Source organism: Podarcis raffonei, chromosome 8, assembly GCF_027172205.1.
Source record: "Podarcis raffonei isolate rPodRaf1 chromosome 8, rPodRaf1.pri, whole genome shotgun sequence".
NCBI classification, from domain to species: Eukaryota; Metazoa; Chordata; class Lepidosauria; order Squamata; family Lacertidae; genus Podarcis; species Podarcis raffonei.
Window position 1 is genome coordinate 32,740,585 of NC_070609.1, and position 14,246 is coordinate 32,754,830.

General features: G+C 48.0%; 1 protein-coding gene across 3 annotated transcripts; it reads left to right on the forward strand.

Annotated features, from left to right (window-relative positions):
• Positions 1 to 1,239: 1,239 nt before the first annotated feature.
• Positions 1,240 to 13,979, forward strand: TMEM39B (transmembrane protein 39B). 3 transcript variants are annotated; one of them, XM_053398982.1, is made up of 9 exons: positions 1,246 to 1,374; positions 5,232 to 5,464; positions 7,035 to 7,254; positions 8,022 to 8,114; positions 9,079 to 9,233; positions 9,346 to 9,682; positions 10,404 to 10,591; positions 11,606 to 11,726; positions 13,470 to 13,979. In XM_053398982.1, the coding sequence occupies exons 2-9, from the start codon at positions 5,337 to 5,339 to the stop codon at positions 13,704 to 13,706; spliced, it is 1,479 nt and encodes a 492-aa protein (XP_053254957.1). In that variant the 5' UTR covers positions 1,246 to 1,374; positions 5,232 to 5,336; the 3' UTR covers positions 13,707 to 13,979. The 3 variants fall into 3 exon arrangements, with proteins under 3 accessions (XP_053254959.1, XP_053254957.1, XP_053254958.1); XM_053398983.1 differs by having other exon boundaries at positions 8,022 to 8,105; XM_053398984.1 differs by lacking the exon at positions 5,232 to 5,464 and having other exon boundaries at positions 1,240 to 1,374.
• Positions 13,980 to 14,246: the final 267 nt, after the last annotated feature.

Here is a 14,246-nt window from a genome sequence, read left to right on the forward strand (position 1 = left end):
CTGTTCTCATTTTAGAAGAACATAGCTCATTAAGGCAGTTACCCTTCCAAGTTCTGGAGTGGTGGAGCCTATGAAGTCTACTAGAATGGCCCTCAGCCAAAAGAAACCTGTTTCTTAGGCATGCTTTATCAAACGACTGCCTTCTCTCTCTAGCAGACCCTTCCCCTCCAGCAGTCCTATGCATGCTGCAGTTGGTGGTAGTGGTAAGCAAGCAGAGGCCCCTCCGTAAATTGTCGTGCAGCAGCACTGTATTGCAATGTCGTGATCGGGCAGCAAAAAAGGGGGGCATTATTTTGTACTCCCCCTCAAAAAAAAAACCCCCACTGTGTGTGCGCTTATATGACCTGAGGGGAAAGGTTGAGTCAGTGGAATGCACAATCTTTAATTGTCAGCACTAGGGTGAGGTTTTTTTTAAGGCCTTAGAAAAATACAAGTGTGAAGTACTCTTTAGACCAGGGGTAGTCAACCTTTTTATACGTACCACCCACTAATGCATCTTACTTGAAGGTAAAATTTCCTTACCGCCCACCAGTGCTGCAATAACATGTGCCGTAGAATCCCCTACCGCCCACATGGAATCCTGAAACGCCCACTAGTAGGGACCAGGTTGCAAAGGAGATCAAGGTGGTGTCCGTTATTCTCCCTCTCCACAGTTATGCCCCACAATAGCTCTGGCACTTGGTTCGGCTGAGGAGATCCCGCAGTCGGTGGCCGTAAGCCAGGAGCGGTGGCTCTCGATGCTGGGCTTCAACTCCCATCATGAGTGGCTTTTGTCCATGTTGGCCGGTGGCAGCTAGAAGTCCACATGCGCACCCTTGCCTCTCACGTAGCATGTGGCGAGTACACAACAGCCGCGGGGGAAAGCGGGGTGCGCGCGTGCGTGTACCTGGTACTTGAGGGCTTCCAGCAGTCGCCTGTTAGGACCCCCGCAGAGACGAAGAGGTCTCCAGGCTTCATCAGAAGTGGTTCACCCGCGATGAGGCATGATGGGAGTTGTAGTCCAGTAACTGCCTGAAGGCCCCACGTGGCTAGCGCCGGGTCCTAGACACGGACATTTAACTATCCCCTGAACTGACAGCGGCTCTTCGCGCGCTTGAAGGGCCGCCTCCCTCCATCAACTCGCGCGCTATCCGCCGCCCGAGGAAGACGCGGCCTGAGGCCCCCACCGCTCTTCCCGCCCAACGAGCCACGTGACTGACTCCGCCCCCTCCGCCAATGCTTTTTTTCCCCACCGCTCCTTTTGTCCTTCGTCGGATGCCGTCGTCTAGCAGAGAACGCGAGGCTCCGCCCGCCATCTTCTTCCTCGCTGCTTGTGGTGCTGCTGCCGCCGCCGCCACCACCCGGTTCCGACCGAGCTCCGCCTGCGGGAGATGGGTAAGGCGGCGGGGAGAAGGAGGGGGATGTCTGCAGGCTTCCCTCCGCCGTCGCTGGCCCCTCCCGCCGCGTGCGGCCCCCTTTCTCCCCCTTGACGCCCGGCCCATCCGCGCCCCCTGGGTGCCCACCCCCCACATGGCCTGAACTTCCCCGCCCCACCCACAGAATCTGTGTTTCTTAGTTTTTTACGCTCGCTCTTTAGCTGGGTGGGGAAACGGGGGCGGTTCCCCCTTGTGACTTACAAGTGTTCCAGATAAGACCTGTCACCTGTCCCTGTCCTCGGTCTTTTAAGAATTAAATGGCCTGGCACAAAAGGAAAATAGTAGAAGGAGGGAGAAGGAAAAAGACACACTCAAGCATTTCCCCTGCTTTCTCTCTCCTTTACAGTGGTTGCTCGAAGTTTTGGTCTTGTGTGTTTACAGGGACCAGGAGGTCTGTCCCTTTATGGCAGGGGCTCCTATTGCTCCCCACCACCACCACCTCTCCAACATTTTACTTTTTCTTTGTATACTCCTCTGATTCTTTATCATTTTGGACCTGCTGCTCTTTGCCATTTGTCCCGTGTTGCCAGCACGAGCCAGGTGCTGTTCAGAGTAACTGCCAAACTATCCCTGCTTGTCAGCAGCAGCTGTTAGTTTATTGCTATTGTCACACGAAGATGCCTTAGGCAGAGCCAGAAGCTGGTCTGCCTAACTCAGTGTTGTCTGCACTAACCGACAGGCCTGCACACAAGCTTTGGCCCACCAAGCCAAACCCAGCTCCTTAGCTGTGTGCAGCTGTCAAATGAGGGGTGTGATAAAACCTTGAGGGTTTGATGCCTGTCTGGGGTGCATGTGGGGACTCCTGGTGACTGTGATCTCCTGGCAGGCCACAATACACGGCTTGTGGGCTGTGTTTGGCTTGGAGAATCGCTGGTTGCACAGACCTGATGTATAATGTTAGGAACACACTGTAGCTACCTAGTTCTGAGTCTCAAACTACTGTTAAATGGGCAACCTCAGAAGATAGTGGACTCTCCAGGTTGGATAGCCATCTGTCAGGGATTCTTTCATTGGGATTTCTGCATTGCAGGGGGCTAGATGACCTTTGGGGTACCATCCAGTTCTACGTCTTTGATTCTGTTGGTCCATCCAGCTCTGTTATATTGACACCAATAGCTCTCAACCTCTTCAGTCCCTGTGTTTGAGAACCCACATTTTCATTTTATGCTACCAATTTGTACAGGGATAGCGTTGCTGCTGCTGCCATTCACCATGTTACACAGGCCCAATTGGCCTCCATTAGAAGTCAGGCATTTTGCATTGCTGGTCCCATGCTGCAGAACACTCTTCCAGCAGAGATTCAGCAAGCATCCTTCCTTTTGATTTTTAGGTGTTTCTTTAAGACTATTTAGTCTTAATGCAGCTATTGGAAGCTTTTTTTGACTCACCAGTCATTTTAATGATGGTTTTGCCATGGCTCTAATGAAGTCTTATTGCTGTACCCCACCCTGATATTTCAGCATATAAAAGATAGGATATAAATACATCTATAAATAGAATAAGTATGCCTTAGGCCAGGCCATAAGCCACCAATGGGTCCTTAAGCACCAGTTGAAGCCCAGTGGTGTACACCAGTGTTTCCCAACCTTTTCCCAACAGTCCCGTTCTGACCTTGTTTCCTTCCTATGGCCCCTCATGGGCATAGCCAAGAGGGGACAGGGGGGCAGTTGCCCCCCCATAAGTAAAAATCAATGCAAATCTGAAGTTCTGCCCCCCCCAACAAAAGCCCATGCCCTAACAAAAATCCTGGCTATCCTCTTCCTCTCCCACGCTACTGCTAGAAAGGTAGCTATTTAAATGTTTTGTTTATAAATAGAACATGTTTTGTTTGTAGTTTTTATAATTTATACAAAATACAATTACATAAAGTGATAGGAGCATAATGAAATATTGTTGAAGCAGAAAAACATAGAATCATGGAGCTGGAAGCGACCCCAAGGATCATTCTAGTGCAAGCCCCTGCAATGTAGGAAAGGTGCACAGGGAGTTCTGTATATATGGGAGAATTTAAAAAAGCAAGTGGTTCTCACTGACCTGGTGCAAAAGTACCTTATTGTCTGAAGGAGCCCTGGCTGCCTAGATAAAACACTATAGCTGCCCACACCCTTACCTGGGAGTAAGGCCAACTGAACTCAGTAGACACTTAGTTATTTACAAGATGCAAGTCAGCAGCACCAGACGACCCCACTCAGCTAGGCGCTGGGGTGGCTTGCACCTTGCAGAGTCAGGCTCAGGCTGCCACTGAGCACAGCACTGACGGCATCAACAAGCAGCTCCAGCTCTCCCAGCCCTACCCATTGCCACCCCACCATCGCAGTTACCTGACCTGGGGATTTTGGATCGCAGACTCTACTGGTTAAAACAGGAGCCTCAGCGATCGCCCTCTTCTGCTGGAAACAAACCAGAACTGCTCCAAGAAAAAGCATACATGGCTCTAGGCCCTGGTGGGTCTCCCTCTTACCCGCTTGTGATTGGCCAAGCGGATAGCCAGCCAATCAGGATTTCCCCCCTTTGATTCTCACATCCCTCTGTGGCCTCCTAGCCTCATGCTGTGACCCCCAGTTTATGTGATTTTCACCTGTGCCCCCCTTGGGAAATCCTGAGGGCCCCCAGAGGGCTCTATGGCCCCTGGTTGGGAAACACTGGTGTACACTGACAGGCAGATGCTCTCTAGGACTTCAGGCAGGGGCCATTCCCAGATCTCTCTGGAGATGCCAGAGGTTGAAACTGGGACTTCTGCACACAAAGCACATTTCCACCAAAAACTGTGACCCTCCCCCTTTTATTCCTTCCATAAATAGAAACCAGTGCCTACTGCATTTCTATACTCTTGATGTCACCAAAGAGTGGAGTTCAGGGTGGGGCTACACAGGTAGGAGAGGACTTGGTTCTTAATGGCTAGGGGTTACTAGAAAGTAGAGTTAGCCCCTCCCCCAGTGTTGTCCCTGGGTGCTCTTCTGTAACTTTCTCCCAAAGAATGGAATGACAACATTGGGTGCTAGCTTGTAGTAGGGGCGAAATCTGCCCAGATGCAAAGTGGATTTGGGGAGGTGGGCTTGTAGACTGCCCTCGGAAAACAATGATAAATATTCTCCCATTGTATTCTCACAACCATTCTGTGAAATAGGTTACCCAATAGGGTCTGGTTCAAGATCACTGTTTGTTTCATGGCTGAGCGAGGATTTGAGCCCAGGATCAAGAAACATCCTCCATTACACCACTGCCGCTTTTGCTGAACCTCTTCCCTTCCTTAATAACTAGGGCTAGGAAGAGAAAGTGATATTCTTAGGAGCCAACATTGAATTTTTAGACACAGCTCTGATGTCTAGACACCAGCTTCTCATTCCTAGGGAGTGCATTGTACACACTAAAAATATTTGTGTTCTAGTAGACAGGCAGGCAGACACGTCTGTGAGAAGGGGACAAACTACAGTGGAGCACCTGTTTGGCTGCTGTGGATCCCCATGGCATGCGCTATTTTACGTGAAGACATCCTAATACTTGTAGAGGGCTTACTTATACTAGAACTAGCTATTGAAACGATTATACGTGAAGAGTGTTGGTGTAACATAAAGCTCAAGCTCCTCGTTCCAGTCTTTCATCTATTATGAAGACACTAAGCAATTTTGGGTGTGCCTCTGACTCTCAGCCCTGAATCCGCAATATATGAGTAATGTTACTGATCCACCTTTCAGGGCTGTTGTAATGATTACTAATAGAATCTCTGTGGAGCCTAAGGGTTCACACGCTAAGGGTTGGTATCAGTGTGTGTACCAAATTCCTCTGGGAATTTTAGAACTGTGTGATGTTTTGCAGATACCTAAGGAATTGCTATGACTACCCAGACCTAACATTTCCAGTTCTTCAAAGCAAAGTAATCGTTTGATGAGAGAGCTCAACCCTCTTTGACTATCGGTGGTTATGGCAGGGGGAAGAAGGGGCCCTAACCGGACGTCCTACTGCCGCAATCCTCTCTGTGAAACTGGAGCCACTGGGGGCGTTGGCCATTCCACCAGTTCTTCAGTCACCAGCGTGCGCTCCCGTACCAGGTGGGCATGAACCCCCAGAGACTGTTGGATCATTCTGTCTGATACAGAGTGCTGTCCTATCTGAATTCTCTCTTGCTCCTCCAGCACCCAAAGTTGACCCAGTACAGCTCATCAAGCTTAGCTACTTCTTTTCTCCTGTATACAGTGGCTTAGAAAAGTTGATAGGAAACTGTCATACACCAAGTAAGAGCATTGGTCCAACCAGCTCAGTGGTGTCTCCAGAATTTCAGACAGGTCTCTCCCAGCGCTACCTGGAGATGCCAGGGATCAAACCCTGGGACCTTCTGCACAACAAAGCAGATGCTCTAGCGCTGAGCTATGACCCTTTCTCTAAAAGGGAAATGCTGATTCAAATTTCACCCCAGCCACAAACACACTAGCTGTATCCATCAACCACTGCCTCCACCTGCAGTATGGTGGTAGCAATACTGACCTAACTTGCAGGACTGTTAGGGTTTTTCAAGCATGAAACACTCTCAGCTTTGAAAAAGCACTACAAATGCTTGGGATTTCATAGAGACTGCAGTTCCCAATGAGAGCACTTTCACTGTGTCCCATTTAGGTCAGGCCCTACTCTAAATCCCTTTGCTGTGCAATATGAGAATTTTTGCCACATGAAACTGGAGGTCTACATGGCATCCACCAGCCTGACTGACCTTAGTGGGCGGCTAGAGAGTGAGGAGGCTGACGCCTTTTTCAGAGCCTGGTCATGCTTATATAGCTGTAGGGCAGCCTTCTAATGCTGTGCATCTAAGCCAGGGCTGAGGCATCTTTCTGTGGTGCTTGAGATGTTGTTAGACTTCCAACTGCTATCAACCCCAGCCTCTGTGTGTGTGGCCAGTGCTCAGGGATGGTGGTAGTTACAGTCCAGCAATTTACGGAGGATCGCAGGTTCTCCATCCCTGCCCTAAACCATTTAGGTCTTTAGCGGCTACTGATGCTCTAAATTCAGTATTGAATGTGTAACTACTACAGACACCACCTAGGCCCACAAGCAATCTGGTGGCCGAATTTCTGGAAGTTTCAGGCTCCCTTTAGAAGTATCCCTTTGCAGAAAGCATTACAGTAGTCCAGTCTGGGATACTGTATGCTGCCATGACTGATTCTGTTGTTTTTAATTATTTTTGTCTTGAGCTGCCATGAGTTTCAAAAAGAAGAGACATTACACTTACTTCTGTAAAACAAGAAGATCTTTAATAAAAAAGAAGAGAGAAAAAGGCGCTGCAAATGATTTACAGAAATTATTATTATTATTATTATTATTATTATTATTATTATTATTATTATTATTGCTGCTGTAAGACCTTGGCAATGCAGGCACATCACCCTTTCTTGCCTTGGGAAAGTGCACCATAGTGGCATTGAAGGGAGGGCAAGACAGGTAGAGTAGGGGGCATGGAGTGGGGGGCTGCTTATGACACAGAGGAGGGGAAATTGGGAGAACGCAATACATTGGTACAAAAAGTAGCACATTCATGTTAGCAATTTCAGGCTTAATTCTTAGGTGGATGGATGCATTCAGAAGTTTTTCTGAGCTGTCTTTTTTCCTTCTGCCCCTCTTCCCCTGTAGGAGTGGCTCAGGAGCGGGCCTTTCCAGCCCTCCTCTGGCAACCCAGACAGTGGTTCCCCTCCAGCACTGCAAGATCCCAGAGCTTCCCATTGAGAGGAGCATCTTGTTTGAACTCCAGCTCTTCTTCTGCCACCTTATCGCCCTCTTTGTCCACTACATCAACATCTACAAAACAGTGTGGTGGTACCCACCATCACACCCTCCATCCCATACCTCGTTGGTGAGTAGATAGATAGCTTGCTGCTCACTTGCAAGATGACAAAATCACATTGATAAGGTCAAGAAAAGTATAGACATATATACACAAAATAATACTGAAGCTTTTTTATTATTCTCTAAAAGCTTTCTTAAATAGGAAGACCTTGCACTGCTTCCTTGAGCAGGGCTCTACAGTGACACCTATTGACAGAACATGTTATAACAGGACAAGTTTTGCTGTAAAAGATGTGCATTAAATAATCAGAAACTGAAAACAGCTGCTTCATTTCATATTTATGACTAGTAGCAAAGCTGGCTTCAGAGATCTCATCAGGCATTTGCCAGTGCCCAGAAGCATCATGCAGCACACTTTGCATGGAAGAGCCAAGAAGGTCAGGTTCGTTCTGTGAATTCTAGGATTGCACTCCCAACCTCTTTCAGATTAGGCAGGTCCACAAAGGTTGCTTGCCTGCGGGTGGTGGCAGGCAGTATCCTAATGCTGTGGGTATTGTGAGGCAAACCTCTCCAGTTCTGTGGTCATAGAACATTCACCCATATGAGTTAGAAATTAGGCAAAAAAAACCCAGGTGGAATTCAGCTCAAAGAAGCAGTAAGTCTTGGAGTGACTGCACCTGCCCTTAGTCTTCATGAAGTTGGATCTTTGGTGGGTTCTTTTTTTCTGCTATAACTTCTCATATATTTCTCAGTGGCCCATGGGAGCATCTCCATTTTCATTTTTCTATAAGCTTGTGGACCAATCAAGTCCTCTGTTTCTGTTTCTTTCTACAGAATTTTCATCTCATCGACTTCAACGTCCTGGCAGTGACAACCATTGTTCTGGCAAGGAGGTTGATTGGTGCTATCGTGAAGGAGGTGAAGGAGGTAGAGGCCTGGAGCCCCCCACCCTATCTGGGGGGTTACTCGCTTCCTGTATTTAAGCCTGTACTTTTTCAGCTTTTCTTTATTATGTAAAGAGCAGCTGTGCTCTATGGTAGCCTCCATTCATTCCAGTGGATATGTCTATTACTGGCTTCCCATAAGCAAGCAGGGATTAGCCCTGGTGAGCTTCTGTAGGGAGGGAGTTCCAAAAAACATGACCCACTATGTCCTTTCACCCCATGCTGTAAGGCATGGCCTTCCTCACCTGTCTTAATAGGTGCAGAGAGACCACAGATGGAGTAAAGCAGCCCTTAGTGGATGTTTGGCTTAAGGCACATAACAGTGCAATACCAAGCATGTTTATTCAGAACTAAGTCCCTTTGAATTCATTGGGACTTAGTGAATATGCTTAGAGTCTGCAACCCTAGAACTAGGAATTCTGACGCCCTGCTGATTTTTCCCTAAAGGGAGAGGGAATATATGATTTATGGACTACTATTAAAATGAGGCTGCATTTTAAATTGTATTTTAACCCGTATTTTAATAAACTGGGTTTCCCCCCACATTATGTTTTATTATAATTTTATTGGTGTTAGCCGCCCTGAGCCCAGCTCTAGCCGGGGAGGGCGGGGTATAAATAAAAATTTATTATTATTATTATTATTAGCCCACAAGATGGGGTGATGTTTGCCACTTTGGGAGACTTTAAAAGAGAATTGGACAAATTCATTGAGAATAAGGCTATCTGTGGCTGCTAGTCATGACAATGGCCTTCATGTATTGGAGATGGGATGCCTTGGAATTCCAACAACTGGGGAACATGAGAGTGCTGCTGATCTTGTGTCCTGCTTGTGGGCTTCTCACAGGCATCTGGCTGGCCACTGTTGAAACATAATGCTGGACTACATGGGTCTTTGGCCTGATCCAACAAGCCAGACTCATCTTATCTTCCTCTTCCTCCTCCCAGGCTTCTCATACTGGCAAAGTCTCTCTTCCACGCTCTGTTTTCCTGGTGATCACTCGTTTTGCTGTCCTTACTGGGGCAGGTTGGAGTTTGTGCCGATCCATAATCCACCTCTTCAGGACATACTCACTCCTCAACCTCTTGTTCTTGTGCTATCCGTAAGTACCAGCAAACCCTTCTCATGTGATTATTGGTTGCTTTGGGTTGCCTTGGGCAGATAAATAATAACAGTGAGAAATTTCAGAGCCCCTCTCTTTCTGTTCTTCCCAGGTTTGGCATGTACGTCCCCTTCCTGCAGCTGAACTGTGACTTCCGCAAGACTGGCCTTTTCTCCCAAGTGGCCAACATTGGCCCCCGTGACACAGGTGAGGTCAGCTCAAGAGGCAAGGACTACCTATCTGTTCTGAAGGAGACCTGGAAGCAGCACACTCGGCAGTTGTACGGCATGGAAGCCATGCCCACCCATGCCTGCTGTCTCTCCCCGGACCTGATCCGCAACGAGGTGGAGTACTTGAAGATGGACTTCAACTGGCGCATGAAGGAGGTGCTGGTGAGCTCCATGCTCAGCGCATACTACGTGGCCTTTGTGCCCGTCTGGTTTGTGAAGGTATGTGAACAATGGGTGAGTTACCTCTGCAGCACAAAATCTAATTGAGGGGGGACTTTTTTGACCCAGGGACCGCACTTCCTTCTGAGGAACCTTTCAGAGGCTTCATGCCAGTGGTGGACGGGGCCAGAGGCAAAAGTGGGCGAGCGATAAATGCAAATTTTACCTTTGTACAGCAAGCTAGTTTCTACACACAATGAAGTACTGACAAAACAGATAATGTAAGAAACAAACAAACACATAAACTGAAACATAAATTAACACAAACATTTCTTTTGACAAAAGTGGATATTGTTGCCTTTGAATTTCCCATTATTTACTTGCTCTTTAAAGCAGGTAGTCAGGCTTGGCAGCTTTTCAGAATTTGGGGTTTTTGTTTTTGTACACGTGTGGTCTTCGTTCCTGTTGGGCCGCAGATGATTTGCATGAGTGTGTTTTGTTTAGGCAAAGGTAGCAAATGGTGTCAATAGCTAGCAACTCTTCAAAATTTTGTACATTCTGGCCTCCTCTGCCACCACCCATGAAATAGAGTGGCCCAGGAGTTAGCCATCCCTGCTGTAGAACGTTCTCACACACTCACTGCCTTGCACCTAGAAAAGCAGTACTATTGGTAGATGCAGATTGGATTGGTTTACTTTGTGGAGGTGAAAGGCCAGCTCTAAAGATGCCATGCCTGTCTAACATCTGTGCATGCTCTCTCTCCCGCCTTGCTTTCCTACAGAATACCCAGTATTACGACAAGCGATGGTCGTGTGAGCTGTTCCTCTTGGTTTCCATAAGCACCTCTGTCATCCTCATGCAGCATTTGCTTCCTGCCCGCTACTGTGACCTCCTCCACAAGGCTGCAGCCCACCTGGGCTGCTGGCAGAAGGTTGACCCAGCACTCTGCTCCAACGTGCTACAGCATCAGTAAGCAGATCTCTGATCGTGGCTCCCATACTCTTTCTAAAAACATGTCTGGGGCTGGTAGGTAGCTACCTGCATCCTGGGGCAGGATGCAGGTAGCCCATGTGCAACCTCAACATTGGTCTGAGTAAACTGAGAGGGTGTCCTGGGACACACGGGGTGTGATGAGCAAGTTGCCTCTTGTGTAAGTTCCTGCTCTCACTGAGCCTTAATCGGTTTCTAAAGAACACCGCTTGAAAAGCACCGGTTGACACCATTGGGTATCCTTGGACAACTGCCCCTTTGCTCTTCCATCCATGCCTTCTTTAAGGTGTGTATCAGAAGCCGAATCAGATCAAAAGTGAGATACATACACACACCAGTAAAAATGAGTGCTTCCCTTTTCACCCTGGCATACCTGGTCACATAAAGCAATAGCAGAAGCAGGTAGGGTGAAAATATTGGGTTGCCAGCATTTGATGTGGCCCAAATCCTGTGCATATGGGTGCCTTTTTTCCTATTTTTGTCAAGCTATCAGATATTGCTTTGAGCCCAACCAGCAGTGCATGAAGACAGCAGATCTCCACTGTTCATTGACCCCCCGGCTCTGGTACTCAAAGCCTGCCATTCCTTAGCCTGGGGAGCTTTTATGGCAGGCATGGCCCTTGTTGGATTCCGGCTTCAAAGGCTTTAAAAGGGAGGATGATGATAAGAGATTTCAACACCTTTTGCATAAAAGTAAATAGCTGGCAGCCCTAGGAAGATGTTCTCCATGCACAACGTGCACGCCCACACCCACACCTGAAATAGCACTATCAGGAGTAGCTCATGTCTGCTATTTCATGTATGGGTAGATGACAAGCTGGTGCCCTTGTTTATTGACTAGTGGGAATTATAGTCCAAAATATCAGTGACTTGCTCTGCAGTTCTCTGAGTGCTTCCTTGGGACTATTCACCATTACACACAGTGGTACTGAGTCTATGAAGTTTTCCCATCTCTCTCCTCCCATCTCAGGTTCCTCTTAATTTATTTTTCAGGTGGACCGAGGAATGCATGTGGCCCCAGGGGGTGCTAGTGAAACACAGCAAAAATGTGTACAAAGCCGTCGGCCACTACAATGTGGCTGTGCCTTCAGATGTCTCCCACTTCCGGTTTCATGTAAGCTTTTGCTCTTTTCCAATACAGAATGATGAATGCATGACTGAATGAGCTGATATCCTTCTAAGGAGCCCAGTGGTGTGAGGTTCAAGATAGAACCTTTTCCCGTTTATCCTCACAGCAACCCCTATGTGAGCTAGGCTAATCTGAGACAGAGAGAGTGATTGGGTCAAAGAGTTTTGAGCATAGACACACTAATCGCTATGCTGTGTTGGCACTTATGCATTCTGTCTGGTGGGCTACCTAAAGGAGCCACATTCTGCAGCCAGAACTCTACAGATCTTTAGAGAGCAGGCACAAATGCATAAATTTGCCTGGTTGCCAGATTGGTACTTTTCAGAACATATGAAGGACCTTGCTGCTAGATCAGACCAAAGGCCAACCAGATGCCTGTGAGAAACCCACCAGCAGAACTTGAGCACAACAGCACTTTTCCTCGCCTGTGATTCTCAGCAACTGGTATTCGGAGTCATGCCACCTCCAACATAGAACATAGCCACCATGGCTCTTCAGGCATTTCTTTCTGGCCTAAGTAGGCATGTGAAGGGGGCTGCAGGGATGAGGGTGCTAAGCTGTGCTCTCATGGCCATTCCTGCCACCCTCTGTGAATCAGCAGGGCCCCAGTGCACACGGAAGCTCCCTTTGCTTTCAAAACCTTTTGTTTTTCCAGAGTTCTGAAATACCCAGGAAGCCTCTCTGAGTACAGTTTGCTGCCCAGCCTCATGGCAAGAGCACAGATACTGGGGTGGTGGAGGAACTGGCACATTTCCCCCTGTTTCCCCTGCCCCAACCTGCTCACATAACATGGAAAGAAGAATGTCTGAAGAGGAGTAGTAGGTAGGTAGATAGAAAGAAAAAGAGAAAGAAAGAAAAGAAAAGAAAAGAAAAGAAAAGAAAAGAAAAGAAAAGAAAGAATAAGAATAAAATGTTATTATACCAAGGTGAAATCATAGCAGTGCAACAGCTAGCATAGAAGAACTGATGCCCTGAAATTAAACTGATGCCTGTTTAATTAAAAGAACAGAAAGTTCAGGATGGAGAATTCAAGATTGAGAGAGAGGGAGTTTGTTACCCTCAGCCAAGGAAGGCTGTGTCTGTAGCCCCTGCCAGTTGCCCAGGCACCAAAGAAGGGAGACAGAAGGGCCTCTGAGGCCAGTATTAATGCTCAGGCAAGCTCATAAGGTGAAGACAAGCTGTTCACATCCCCTTTAGGGCTTCAAAAGTTAATACCAGCACAATTTGTCTCCCGTGGATAGAGGGTGCACCCTAGAAAACACCCAACACTCTTCTATGGCTGCAGGTTGCAGGGAATGATCAGTAGTGGCTGGAGTTCAAAGAGATTTGTCCACCATTGCTGAACCCCTGATGAACTGTTTGAGAATCACTGCAATAAAGGTTGGAAGGTAGTCTCCAGATTCAAATGGAACCATATCGGTGTGCACACCTGCATTTACTTTAGAATGCACTTAAGCAGATTTAATCATTTTAACAAAAGAGCAAGGTTCCAGTCCCCTTGCAGACAAAAGTCTAGGCCAGCCTTCATCAACTTGGTGCCCTCCAGATATTTTGGACTACAGCTCCCATCAGGCCCAGTCAGCACAGCCAGTGGTCAAGATTATGGGAGCTTGGAGTCCAAAAGGATTATGGGAACTTGGGAGTCTGGAAGAGCACCAGGTTGGGGAAGGCCGGCCCAGGCAGTTCCCAGCAAATCGCCGATGCCTCACCCATTTCTGGGCTGTCCAGTTCTTTTTCAGCAAACCCCTGCGGATCTTAAACATCCTGATTCTCCTCGAAGGAGCCGTCATCTTCTATCAGCTCTACTCGCTGATCGTGTCAGAGAAGTGGCACCAGACCATCTCGCTGGCCCTGATCCTCTTCAGCAACTACTATGCCTTCTTCAAGCTCCTGCGGGACCGGCTGGTGCTGGGCAAAGCTTACTCGTACTCCGCCACCAGAGACACTGATCAGAAGCTCAACTGAAAGCCTCACTAAAGCAGGCAAACCAACTCTGCCACTTTGTCAGGGGCAGCCGGAGATGCTTCTGCCGCCCCGGGCAGCTGCTCCTCCCTGCTTGAGAAGGAGGCTGCCACCCCAAGGGTGCAGGAGGGCGGTGCTTGGACGGCGGTGTGCAGCAGTCAGGCCGGCCCTGAGCTTTGTATGTTCGTTTTTTTACACTGCTTTTTGTCTTTGTTTTGTTTTGTTTTTCTTTGATAACTGATACAATGAGGTAAATATCTTATTTTTATACTCCCAGCTGTTGTCAGCCTGGTTTGTCCAGTAGCAAGAGCAAAGCAGCAGGTCCTTGGTTTAAATCTCAGAGTTGGTTTAGAGAAGTGGCAAAGAGTCCTGACCTGTTATCCAAGCAAAAGTCCCCTGTTCAAATCTTGCCTCTGTTACAAACTTGGTAGGTGAACTTAGGCCACTCTTATTTCCTCAGCTCCCCACCCTCCATGGGCCCCAGTCTGCAGTATGAAGTCCTGCTGGCCCGCCTTGCAAGGCAGTTGTGAGGATTACTGAATC